The sequence below is a fragment of the Mastomys coucha genome, unplaced genomic scaffold (assembly GCF_008632895.1).
Source record: "Mastomys coucha isolate ucsf_1 unplaced genomic scaffold, UCSF_Mcou_1 pScaffold4, whole genome shotgun sequence".
NCBI lineage: Eukaryota > Metazoa > Chordata > Mammalia > Rodentia > Muridae > Mastomys > Mastomys coucha.
In genome coordinates, this window is record NW_022196910.1 from 13,331,016 (window position 1) to 13,342,963 (window position 11,948).

Genomic DNA, 11,948 nt, shown 5'->3' on the forward strand with positions numbered 1-11,948 from the left:
TCTCTCTCTCTCTCTCTCTCACACACACACACACACACACACACACACACTCATGGAATACATTAGATGATGTCTGGACAGTGAACTTTTACAGTTATCAGTGAAACCTAAACACAATTTAAAGTCTTTGAACGTCAAAGAATTTTTTTCATACAGGTTTTTGTTACATAGGCCAGACTAGGCTTGAACTCATGATCCTAACTCAGCCTTCAGTGCAGGGAGTGCTGCAATACAGGCATCTTGAATATGCTACCTAACAGTCTAAATTCAAACAGCTTGTTTTACATTTGTTATTAAACTTCTGAGGGTTAAATAGTAACAGGAAAATAAAAAAACAGAAAGCATGACAAAAAAGCAGAAATCAGTGCAGATACATAAAGGCTCCATGAGACAGAAACAGAGAAAGTATCAATTAAAAGATTGTCAGATGGTTTAAAAAAAAAAAAAAAAAAAAAAACAGAATCTAGATACACCCATTTGCTGCTTTCCCATAGACACCTGAGGAGCATCATTAGCTCACAGTGCTGTTTTAAAGACAATCTGGCCGAGCAGTGGTGGCGCACGCCTTTAATCCCAGCACTTGGGAGGCAGAGGCAGGCGGATCTCTGAGTTCGAGGCCAGCCTGGTCTACAGAGTGAGTTCCATGACAGCCAGGGCTATACAGAGAAACCCTGTCTCAGAAAAAAAAAGGCACTCTGTTCTTGGACAATCAACATATAAGGCACTCTCATACACATACTGTGGCACCAACACTGCTGTATGGAACATGACTGGCTACATGAGGTCTTAAAGGAATGCAAGGAAACAGACAACACTGAAAGGGTGAAAGAGTGGGAAAAGATACACTGAGAAAGTGAGCTCAAATACAGATACAGCAGCCATGTGACTGTCAGACAGAAGACACTGCTATCCTGGATAAGCTAAGCACCCGGTCTAAATGCTCCAGACCACAAGTACTGCTCACTGCAGCGTTTTCTCCATCCAAGAGTGTCTACACATAGGTGATAAAATATCTTAGCCAGGGAATAGAAAAAAATCTAAACACAAAATTCATTTAAACATATAGTCTATAGATAATTATTGCCTTGGGGTACAGAATTTTCCATTGGTGATGTTTTACTAATATTCAAACAATTTTATGTCTGGTAGCATTTCACACTAGTGATTCTCAATCTACATATATAATACCCATTTGTACATAATTATGTATTATATACATAGTATCATAGCTTCGTAATCATCAAAGCTTTTGCCAACGCAAGTGACATAAGCATCTATGTGACATGATGGACATGTTAACTTGTTTTACTGCAGTAACCTTCTTACTATCTGTAATCCATTATGAGTTATATATGTAAATATATATCAATACCACTTACTTTCCTTTACAAGGGGGCATCTCACATAGGTAATTTGGTACAGAGAAGATAGAAGGCTAAATGAACAAAACATAGAGGCAAGCCAGAGGAAGCAGACTCTACCCCTACACCAAGGAACGGACAGGAAAAGGTCACGTTTGCTAGACTCTTGTCGCTTGAATCAGTAGCTCCTAGCGGATTGTGGCACAATGGCTGAGAGCTCCATTTACCATACATACCAAATACAGTATCACCAACAGAAACACAAATTTAATATAACTAAAAGGAAAAATTCACATTCACTGACTCTTTAAACCACATTACTGCAGCAGCCTTCCCGTCAGATTCCAACAACGTGACAGGAAAGCAGCAAAGGCTGTCCTTCCCAGTCTCTCCTGTTTCTATCAGATAATCTATAGTTCACCCCTACAGCAGCAGCTTGCAGCAGAGAGCTAGACCGATTCTTTCAGCACTCCCAGCCTAACTAACCTCAAGCTGTTTTTCAGAGGTAGCTGCATCCATCCAGGTCCACGTCCTCAGAGGTGTGAGCACTAGTCACATGAAGACTATCTCCCTAAGCTGCCAGAGTCGATCTCACAAACATAACCATTTCTCTTTTGTCCCTAGAGGAGGAAATGTGACCTGCTTCTTCTGGAAGTCTTCACTATTTTGTTCTTCCAGCTTTCCAATTCGTGTGATTAATCGTGTGTGCGTGCGTGCATGCGTGCATGTGTGTATCCATGTGCACATACATGTGTGTGGATGTGGATGTGTTTTCCCAAGCGTGCATAGTTTAAAATAACAAAAATAATTCAAAACAGTCTAGTTTCTTTTTCAAGCATATGTGTATGTGTGTGCCTGTGTATATGTATGCACATGTGTGTGGTGGTGCCCATGGAGACCACAGACATTGGATCCCTAGAGATGAAGTTCCATGTAGTTATGATCCCCCAATAAGGGCGCAAGTAACTGAACTAGGGTCCTCTGCAAAAAAACAGTACATGCTCGTAAACAATGAGCTACCTCTACCACACAAAAACAACATTTTTTAAAATTTTATTTTACTTTTATGTGTATGGGTCTTGTTTACATGTATGCCTGTACATCAAGAGTGCCTAGTGCCCAAACCAGAAGAGAGTACTGAATGGATCTCTTAGAAATAGAGTTATCAGAGAAACCCTGTCTTGAAAAAAAAACCAAAAACAAAAAAAACAAAAACCAAAAAAAAGAAGAAAAAATAGAGTTATAGACAGTTGTGAGCCACCATATGTGTGGGTTCTGGGAATTAAATCCCAGTCGTCTGGAAGAGTAGTATGTGTTCTTAATGACTGAGCCATTTCTCCAGTCCCCCCAAAAAACATCTTTAAGTTAAAAAAAGATTATAAATTGTTCATAAATGAAATTATACAAATTACATATAAAAAATATATTAAAACAACTTTTGAATTGTTCAGGTCTCTTGATACCTTATTCTCCTAAAAATCCCTTATAAATTGTTTAGAAGTTATGATCTCCTACACTATAACCTCATGCTAAGTAAATGGCTCACTCTCAGAATGCACAAGTCCTCAGCAATTGAAAGTTCTAAACCTTAAATTATGTGTAATTTCGATGAAAAGTTTTAAAAGGTTCAGCCATGACTAGTGCTACACACCTTTAATCCCAGGATGGGAAGAGGTTGAGGCAGGTGAATCTCTTACAAGTTTGAGGCCAGACTAGTCTACAAAGACAGCCAAGGCTACCTAATAAGACCCTGTCTCAAATAAGTAAATAAATAGTTTGAGAGATAGTAAAACGCAGTTACCTTAAAGAGATAAACAAAAAAAAAGGAGTTACCTGTAAGAATGAAACGAATCTCCCCATTTGAATTTGGCAGTCACCTTCCACCATGCTGGAATCTGTAGCTTTAAAAAGCAGCATCAATTTTACTTCAGGCTTTTTATTTAAATTCAGCAACAAAGAAAAAGGGTAATATTCTTTCACTCACACACAGTACTGAAAACACTGGACTTTTACACTAAAGAAAAAAATGACATGTCATGAACTATATACACCTTCAAACAGCCATGCCTCACTGCCAAGCAGACCCAAAGCTCTGGTCCACACAGGGCGTCCTCACTGACCATCATTGACCTAGACAATGTGCTGCTGTCTCACCATTCCATTCCTCACTTGTATAACTAAACCAGTGAACAACAAAGAAACACGGTTAGCAGCTGGAGATGGCGCAGCAGCTAAGAGCACCTGGCTGCTCTTCCAAAGGACCAGAATTAGGTTCACAGCACCCACAGGGTGGCTCTGTGAACACACACACATAAAGAAATAAACTATTTAAATGCATTGGCTGTTTCTCTATACACTCTACAGTCATGTGAGTTCTAGAGTCTGTTAGCTTTCTGTTCACTAAAGTTTCTTAAAAGGGAACAACAAATGCAATTCTAAAATTTTGACTTACCTCCTTCACCATAAAACAGAAGACCATTGTAAAACTTAGTTTCAGCCTGTTTTAAAGGAAATTAAAATAATTTAAAAGGTTGCTTTCAAATTCTTATGCTCTTAATTCTCTAAAAACATGACACTCTATCATTTACAGATAGATTTCTTCAAAATTTAGAAACAGCTTTCAAATAAATTCAGCTTCTCTTTACAGTAACAAAGGCAAGTGCTGAGGCTGAAAGTTCAGCCTCCTGCTTCAGCCTTCACTTGGTCATGTGACCACCTCATCACCCACATCTTCCCACATCAGTCAGCAGTTACAGAATATAAAAAGGAGAGGAGAAAGGATGATGTCTACTAATGTCCACCAAAGTTCAGTGGTTCCAAACCCATATAGAAAGTTCCATGCAGCATGTATCACTGCCCATTCTGGAGGTGTTCGGACTATAGTGACACCCGCTGAAGCCCCAATTTCTTCACCTCTTCCTCACCTGCCATGTCACCTGAGTCACCAATGCACATAGGTACTCAGTGAATGCTGGGGTCACAGTACGGAGCCCTTACTATTAGGACTGCTAGCATCACTAGCATTTTAAGTGGGTCATTTAGTGGTCAATATTTACTGCACACCACAACTACATTTACTTTTAAATGATCTCAAAGAATGTAAACAATTACCTCATATTTTAATTTCTTGATCTCACAACAAAGTGCAGCATAAACAGTGATGACTTTGTTCAGGACCTGGTTTTGTAAGTAAAAACAGAAAGAGTACATTGTAACCAGTGAGAGCATCTTCTAAATGCACTTTAGGTTAAGGGTAACATACCTTGTTTTCAGTCTTTATGAGTTCCAAAAGGGAAGACTGTTCATATGGCAGAAGCTACAGAAACAAAGAGAAAGAGCAGTTCTTAACTTGAAAAACAAAAACAAAAAACAAAAAACAAAAAACCACTGAAATTCTAAATACATGGGATTAAATGAGTTACATTTAACTTGTGTGAGACTCTATATTCAATATTACCATCACCTCAACTATTATGTTTACGATAATCTCAAAAAAGGAGAGTACATTACACTCTCGAGGAAACACCTTCAACACAACAAAATACTCTATGATGGTTCTAGCCACGCTCTAGGACACAATGGTGTGAAAACACTAAGAACACGCTAACAGTGAGCTCCATCATTTTGGAAATTGTTATGTAAACATACATTTAATAAACTATTGTAACTAAAAGAGCCAAACTGGAGTTATTACAAAGCAGTACACTGAAAAAAAGAACAAACCCAATGCTCAGAAACAAAACACAGTGTGAGCATTTTTATCATCTAAATCAGATCCATTTCTATCTTGTTCATAAACCTTTCCTGATTATCACCTAAAATTAATTTTCTATTATGTGAAAAACAGACCTTTCTTTTAGTTACCTATTAACAATAAAGTATATACATAAATTAAAAAAAACTTCTATCATATACTTTGTAATTTCTATAGAGATCTTACCTGAGTCTTTGACTCTTGCAGAACAGGAACACAAAATAATTGCCCAATAAAGGAACTAAAGACAGATCCCAGAGCAAGTAGGGAGGGAAAGGGTTGTATACAAGGATAGAGAGAGCTTTGAAAGCGTCTATCGGTAGAAGAGAAAAGCTGAGACAATTTAAATCTTTCACAAAACCAAGAGGTATCATGTCACATTCACAAGGATGGTTATGATCTTAAATGTTGGCAATAATGTAGAGAAACTCAAACTCCTATTTATTACTATTAGGGATATAAAATAGTGTAGCCACATCAGGAAATAGTCTGGAAGATGAGAAAGGGGCCAGCAAAATGGTTCAATGGAAAAAGGCACTTGCCACCAAACCAGATGACCTGAGTTCAATGCCTAGGACCCATACGGAAGAAAAGAACCAACTCTAACAGGTGTACTCTTTCTCCACACACACCATGCCAAAGTATGTGTAAAATAAAACCCTCAGAAAGTTATACATAGTTACCAGAGGACTCAATAATTCTACTTCTGAGTGTGTATGTGTGTGTGTATGCAACATGACAGCATGTCTACATAAAAACTTAAGACACATAAGCAGCAAAATTTTTAACAGCTGAAAGTGGAAAAATCTAAATGTCTATCCAGCAGTGAATGGATAACTATTTGGCAAGAGGGTTCCATATAATGAAACACCATTCATCAGTTTAAAAAACACTGGCTACACCACAGATGAGTTTGAAAACATGGTTAAGTCAAACACCAGGCATGAATGCTCACATACCACATGATCTCTTATACAAAACATCTAATGGAGAGAAATCCACAGAGACATGGAGTAACTGATGGGTGGCCTGTGAGTAGAGGATGCTTGTGACGGGGGTGAGGAGGACAGTGACTTGACTTAGATACAGGATTTCCTTTTTAGGTGAAAATGTTCAAAAATGGATGATGGCAATGGACAATGAATTCTGTGAATATACTTTTTTAAAACCACCAAGCTGTACAATACACATGGGTGAACTAAAGCCCAGAATTATGAATCACACTTGTACCTCTAGCACTCAAGAAGCTGAAGGACGGCTGTGAATTTGAGGCCAGCTGGGCTATAGAGTGAGCTCCTGGCCAGCCAGGGCTAACAAGGGAAGCCATGTCCCAAAACACATACAAAAAAGTAAACTGTAATGTCTATGAGTTACATCTTTAAAAAACAAACAAACAAACAAACAAAAACAAAAACAAAAAACAAAGAAAAGGTAGTGTACAATTTAAGGCAGTGGGTAGCAAAGGAGTGCTCAGTATATGTTATCTATTATCTATCACTCAGTAGTGACAGACCAATGCCTCAAAGGGTCTTTACTCACATACATGAAAAAGGCACTCCCACTCCAGGCAGTGGCGGAGCAGGCCTTTAGTCCCAGCCCTTGTGAGGCAGACAAAAGCAGATCTCTTGAGTTTGAGGTCAGCCTGGACTATAGAATGAGTTCCAGGACAGCCAGGGCTACACAAAATAACCTTATCTTGAGAAAAAAAAAAGCATTCCCACATTAAGATCCCAAAGTTCATTCAAGTCATTAAAGAGTACTTTTAATGAATGAAAGAAGTATGTTATATCTTCATTTGAATATGAGGTAGATGAGCTCAGTAATTCAGCAAAACTCAATGAGCGATCCTTCAAAATCTGTAACAAAAATCTGTATATTTGACTTTGTATATTTTTTTTATCCACAATAAAGAGAAACAAAGCCAATGTGCTCCAACTAGCTGTTTGCATTTTCTTGAAGATAAAAAACAATGGACTGGTCAAATGACTGGAGTTTGTGTTACTACATTTTGAGTTTTTGTGATTCTTTCAGATAACAATTTTTTAAAACTGTGTAGCTTAACAGGGTGGAGGGAGTTACCAATTTCATTCACTCTTAGATTTTTAAATGAAAACATATTGTCTACACAAGAGTTAGTATGTCCTAAAATAAACATATATTATACATATATTTTTAATGAATAAACTCATACCTTTAATGCTATAGGATCAAGATTGAAATCCCAAACATCACCAATCAAATCATCTAGGGCATCCTCAATTCTTCTTAACTGAGATGTATACTCCTCAAGGAACTTCCCGTAGTTCTTAAGCTGGACTTCAGCATGAATTTCTAAATTTTAAAACAGAATGTTACAATTACAAGTAATAAATGGCAGAATACTAGTTTCAAGTAATCTTAAAAACTGTAGTTAAAACACTGTTAATTATTACTATAGAATGCCTCACTTCTTGGAAATGAAGTTCCAAAGTTGAAAAGTCACTGAGCGTTGAATCTTCTCCAAATATGTGCAAGTACTTGAAAGGCTGCAGCCCTTACCTTAGGCTGTGGGGCGTCTAACCATGCCTCAGACAATTCTGGGTCCAGATCCTGTACTATCATTTTGAGTCACAAACAGTTACAAAGACCATCAACTCTGGGAGTAGGTACAAACTGTGTTGTTACAGAGCAAATTTTAAAAGACTGACTAATTCTATACACAGTAAAATATTGCGAATACATCCAAATCTTTTTACATGGAGGCTTTCAACCTACTACATCATGTTATCATTTGAATAATGCCCAGCTTACCAAATGCTTTACTTGCTCAATTATTTAGCTACTATTATAATCAAGATATAAAAACTGGATAAAACAGACTGGCTGGCTGAAGGGACCTGGGAGAGGGCTTGCCCACTAAGAGCACGGGCTACTCTTCCAAAAGACTGGAGTTTGGTTCCCAGCACCCACGTGGCAGTTGACTCTAGATCCAGGGGATCCAAAACCACCTTCAGGCCTCTGCAGGCACTGTGCATGTGTAAAATTAAACAATATTTTTAAAAAGGCAGCCGTGACTTACAGAATTTATATATTAATAGATTAAGCTTAGAGCCACTGGAAAAAGCCACCTATTCACTGAAATTAAAAAATATTTCACCTAATACCTAAGAATTATTACTTATTCCAAAAATTCAATTCTAATTCATTTCTTTTACCGATGTGTATAACTTTACTCAGTCTTTGTCTTCTTAAAAAAAAAATGCTTTTTCCTTCAAATTTGAAGTGTGGAGCTATTAAGAAATAAAGCATGTTCTGACTCACACTGTATGAAATATAGACATCTGTCCTCTACTTTGAACTGGGGCTGTGAATCAGGGACATCAATTCAGTTCACTAAGATACCTGTCTCATTACAGCACTCATTTAGATAATTTTGGAAAACAATTAGTCTAGATATGATTCACAGCCCCAAAATTAATGGAAACCAGGCACACAGAGATCTCTTACCTACTGCTAACAACCCTGCGTTAATGCCTTACTCTATTACATGGGAAATGACCAAAGAATCCTTTGACCAGCAAATGGTTTCTTAAAGACTGTACTAGAAAAACATGCTAAGAGATCACCTGGTTAGACCTAGGTAAATGACAGCATAAAAGCAACAGAAACACTAAATTCCTTGCCAGTAAGATAACAAATAGCTGTGAACTCATAAAAGTTAAAGTACAAGAATGAGACAAAGAACCAATGGCTCTCTACCAACAAACCACATTTCTTGTAGTTTTCTTACTACTTTGTAAAGTCAGTATACAACGTTATGAGTTTCACCGTGGCATTTTTATACAGACATGGTTTTTATATTGTGTCTTCACTCACGTCCTGTTTCCACTCCCTTCCCCAGTCCTGAGCATCTAAAAAATGCCCACTGATTATTATTCCACTTAAAAGCTGGAACCAAGTATACTTTCATTCCAACTTTGGTCAGATACTAAAGTAGGAACCTCAATGCACAAAGTGGGTGTGGGTTGAACACCTGACTAGATGCAGTTCACTTTAAAACCAAAAATACAAGGAGTGTTGGGGTTATTGCCCTTCCATCTAGATTTTTCTTTATGCTGAGTAAGACCCATACCTTAAGAAATGTTTCCTAAAAACCGCCCAGCACCTTGAACATAGCTCAACTAGAAGTAAAGGCAAATAAAACCCGATTACATAGAAGTCTGTACGTTATAGTACCTCTGTAAAATAATTTATAATGCAGCTGTAACTTATGTTTAAAGGCATTCCTACTTTTGGGAAAGGCAGCCATTTGAAAAATCTTCAAACAACTCACCCCAATTTCTCTTCTATCACACAGAAAGAAAAGAGAAAAAAAGAAACAAATCAACCTCCAGAGTCTCTCTAATTAGTTTGGCTTGACCATTCTGCTGAATTTTAAACATAAACTCGGACTTGACTTCATGAGTCAACTGCGAAGCAGATCTGATTTTAAAAAATAAAATAAAATAGATTTTTAAAACCTTTTCAGCTATATAAAAATCAATAAAGGGCGAGAAGGGATAAGATATTCCCGTGTTGACTGATTTTTTTTTTTTTTAAAGAGCTGCTTTTCGCTATCTTCTGCGGTTCTAAGAACGTGAATCCAAACTTCAAAAGTTGGCTTGAGAAGCAAAGAAAAACAGGAAACCGAAACGGGAACCCAGACTCTTCTAGAACTGAAGGCTGAGCATCTGGCGCAAACCCCGGGACGGGATGGGCAACCCGGGAGGCTGGCCTCTCGCGGCGCGCCCCACGGAGCGGCGCCGCTGGCCCGTCGTCGCTACCGAGAAGGACGCCGGGTGCGAGTGCGGGGCCAGACGAGACCCCACGGTCACGCAGTACGCCACAGTCCCACCCCACGGGAGGGTCCCGAGAGGGCGGCTGCGCAGCGCGGCGCCGCCCCGCGCCGTCCTCCGTCCGCAGCGCCGCCCGGCCCGCCTCGCCCGACTCCGGGGCTTACTCTGAGAGCCGTCGTCCACGCGGTCGAAGTCCCAGTCGGGCGATAGAGTGTCCACGGCCATCACCGCGGCACCTCCCACAGACACAGCCCCGAGCAGCCACCGCCGCGACGCGGGCCTCACCCCAGCCGCTGTCACTGCACGTGACTTCCGGCCTCGGCCCCGCCCCCGCGCGCCAGAGCCAGTGGACTCTCGGCCCTGCGGACCGCGGGAGCCGCTGGGAAAGCGAGTCGTCTGCTTATGCCCGGCGCGGCCGCCATAGTGACTGCTGCTCTTAGCATCCTATATCCTTTCCCCAGCCTCGCTGCCTCAGGGCACATTCAGTTTCTCTAGACTTTTTTTTTTTTTTTTTTTAATATCCTAGGGGGTAACTCTCTCAGTCTAACCTAAAAAGAATGGAAATAACCGGGTGGGGCCCAACGCAAAGACCGGGTACTTCACCAGGACGCCACCCTAGCCCATGAACCAAGATGCCTGTCTCACCAGCTCCCTTTCTGCCTTTACCCTCGCGATTCCTTGATCCCCCCTTGCACTTCCTGTGCAGATTATTTGCTGAGAAAAGACCTGTGTATGTAAAAGAGTAATGACTTCAAGAACGCCACCTAGCAATCTCACTACTGGGTTTGCTTTACATAGATCACTGTTCTTCCTTTCCTTGCTTTTAAGATGGTGGGGTGGGAACTGTTATCCGGAGTTCTACATTTATCCTAACGTCTACGCGAAAAGCTTTATATCCGGGCGGTTTTTAGTGAGTACTGCTACGAGAGCAGTCTAAATATCATCAAAAAGTAATAATATAAAATTTAAGACAACCATACTCTGAATTCCTAGAAAGCTACAAAACAAAATAGGTCTCAATGGCACTTAAAAAGAAAGAAAACAAACGGAGAGGAGGCGATTTTAGAACAATGAATATTTGCTGTTGCATCTACAATCGATATAAACATATGTATATGCTCATGTGTTTGCAAATGCATAGGAACAATTCAAATCTCATTAAACAAGACCGGATTACTTGGGAAAGAGTAGGTGCTCATAAATACAAAGTGGCGTTTAAATTTTTCTTGTGTCTATTAACTGAGTCTTTTTCAAGCAGAGTTTTTAAGTTATTTGCATTATAAAGTACCAAAAATCAATATAGAATGCTCTTTTGAAGAGCATGCTCTGAGACAAGATCGCATTATCATAGCTGAGTGTCCCTGCTGTTCCTGGGCCTCTGACAAGGCTATGGAGGGAAACCTCTACAGATCTGAGCCACAAGTGAACATCTTTGCTTTGTAAAGTGCTTTACTAAACATGTGCCACCATGTCCGGCATTGTAAAGAAATTAGGAAACGCTTTTTTTTTCTAACAAAAGCGTTAGTTACAGTGACAGCTGACAAACACAAGTAGACTTCTTGTGTCTCTGGCTTCAGGATGGCCTGTTGGAACTTTCTGCACTGTTCTGGCAGCCTTCTTTAGGTTCCATATGGTAGCTGTTGGCAGCTTCGGGCCCACATTATCACAAGACTAAATTCAGCCCACGAGAGAAAAAGAGCACGCTGAACTGATAAGTCGAACAAAAGTCCCAGAATCAAGTCTTGCCAGCAGTGATTAGCCTTTCTTTACTTGAGCACATTTTCCAGCCAATCTCAGAAACCCAGATATTGGGAAGACTGGACCCATTGGCTTAGCGTAGGTCAGGTGCGCAGTGAGCAAAGGAAGAAGCAACTCTGTGAAGATCACTTAGCCTGGGAGGAGACAACTATACGTAACACAATGGCTGTTATCACAAGAAGTGGATTTATGTGACAGAGGAAACAGACAGCCGTGATGGTGATTGCACCACTGACCCACTTGGTCATTAGCAAGCATCTC

At 39.8% G+C, this 11,948-nt stretch overlaps 1 protein-coding gene across 2 annotated transcripts in view; it reads right to left on the minus strand.

Annotated features, from left to right (window-relative positions):
* The window catches only part of Washc4 (WASH complex subunit 4), a 50,818-nt gene extending 40,573 nt beyond the window's left edge, over positions 1-10,245 (minus strand). For both annotated transcript variants that reach the window (XM_031348932.1, XM_031348931.1), the window contains exons 1-6: positions 10,094-10,245; positions 7,307-7,446; positions 4,624-4,677; positions 4,473-4,538; positions 3,814-3,859; positions 3,195-3,262 (exon numbers count right to left, since the gene is read on the minus strand). In XM_031348932.1, the coding sequence (XP_031204792.1) occupies positions 3,195-3,262; positions 3,814-3,859; positions 4,473-4,538; positions 4,624-4,677; positions 7,307-7,446; positions 10,094-10,154 (435 nt within the window). In that variant the 5' untranslated portion in view covers positions 10,155-10,245. The remainder of the gene's footprint in view (positions 1-3,194; positions 3,263-3,813; positions 3,860-4,472; positions 4,539-4,623; positions 4,678-7,306; positions 7,447-10,093) is intronic.
* Positions 10,246-11,948: the final 1,703 nt, after the last annotated feature.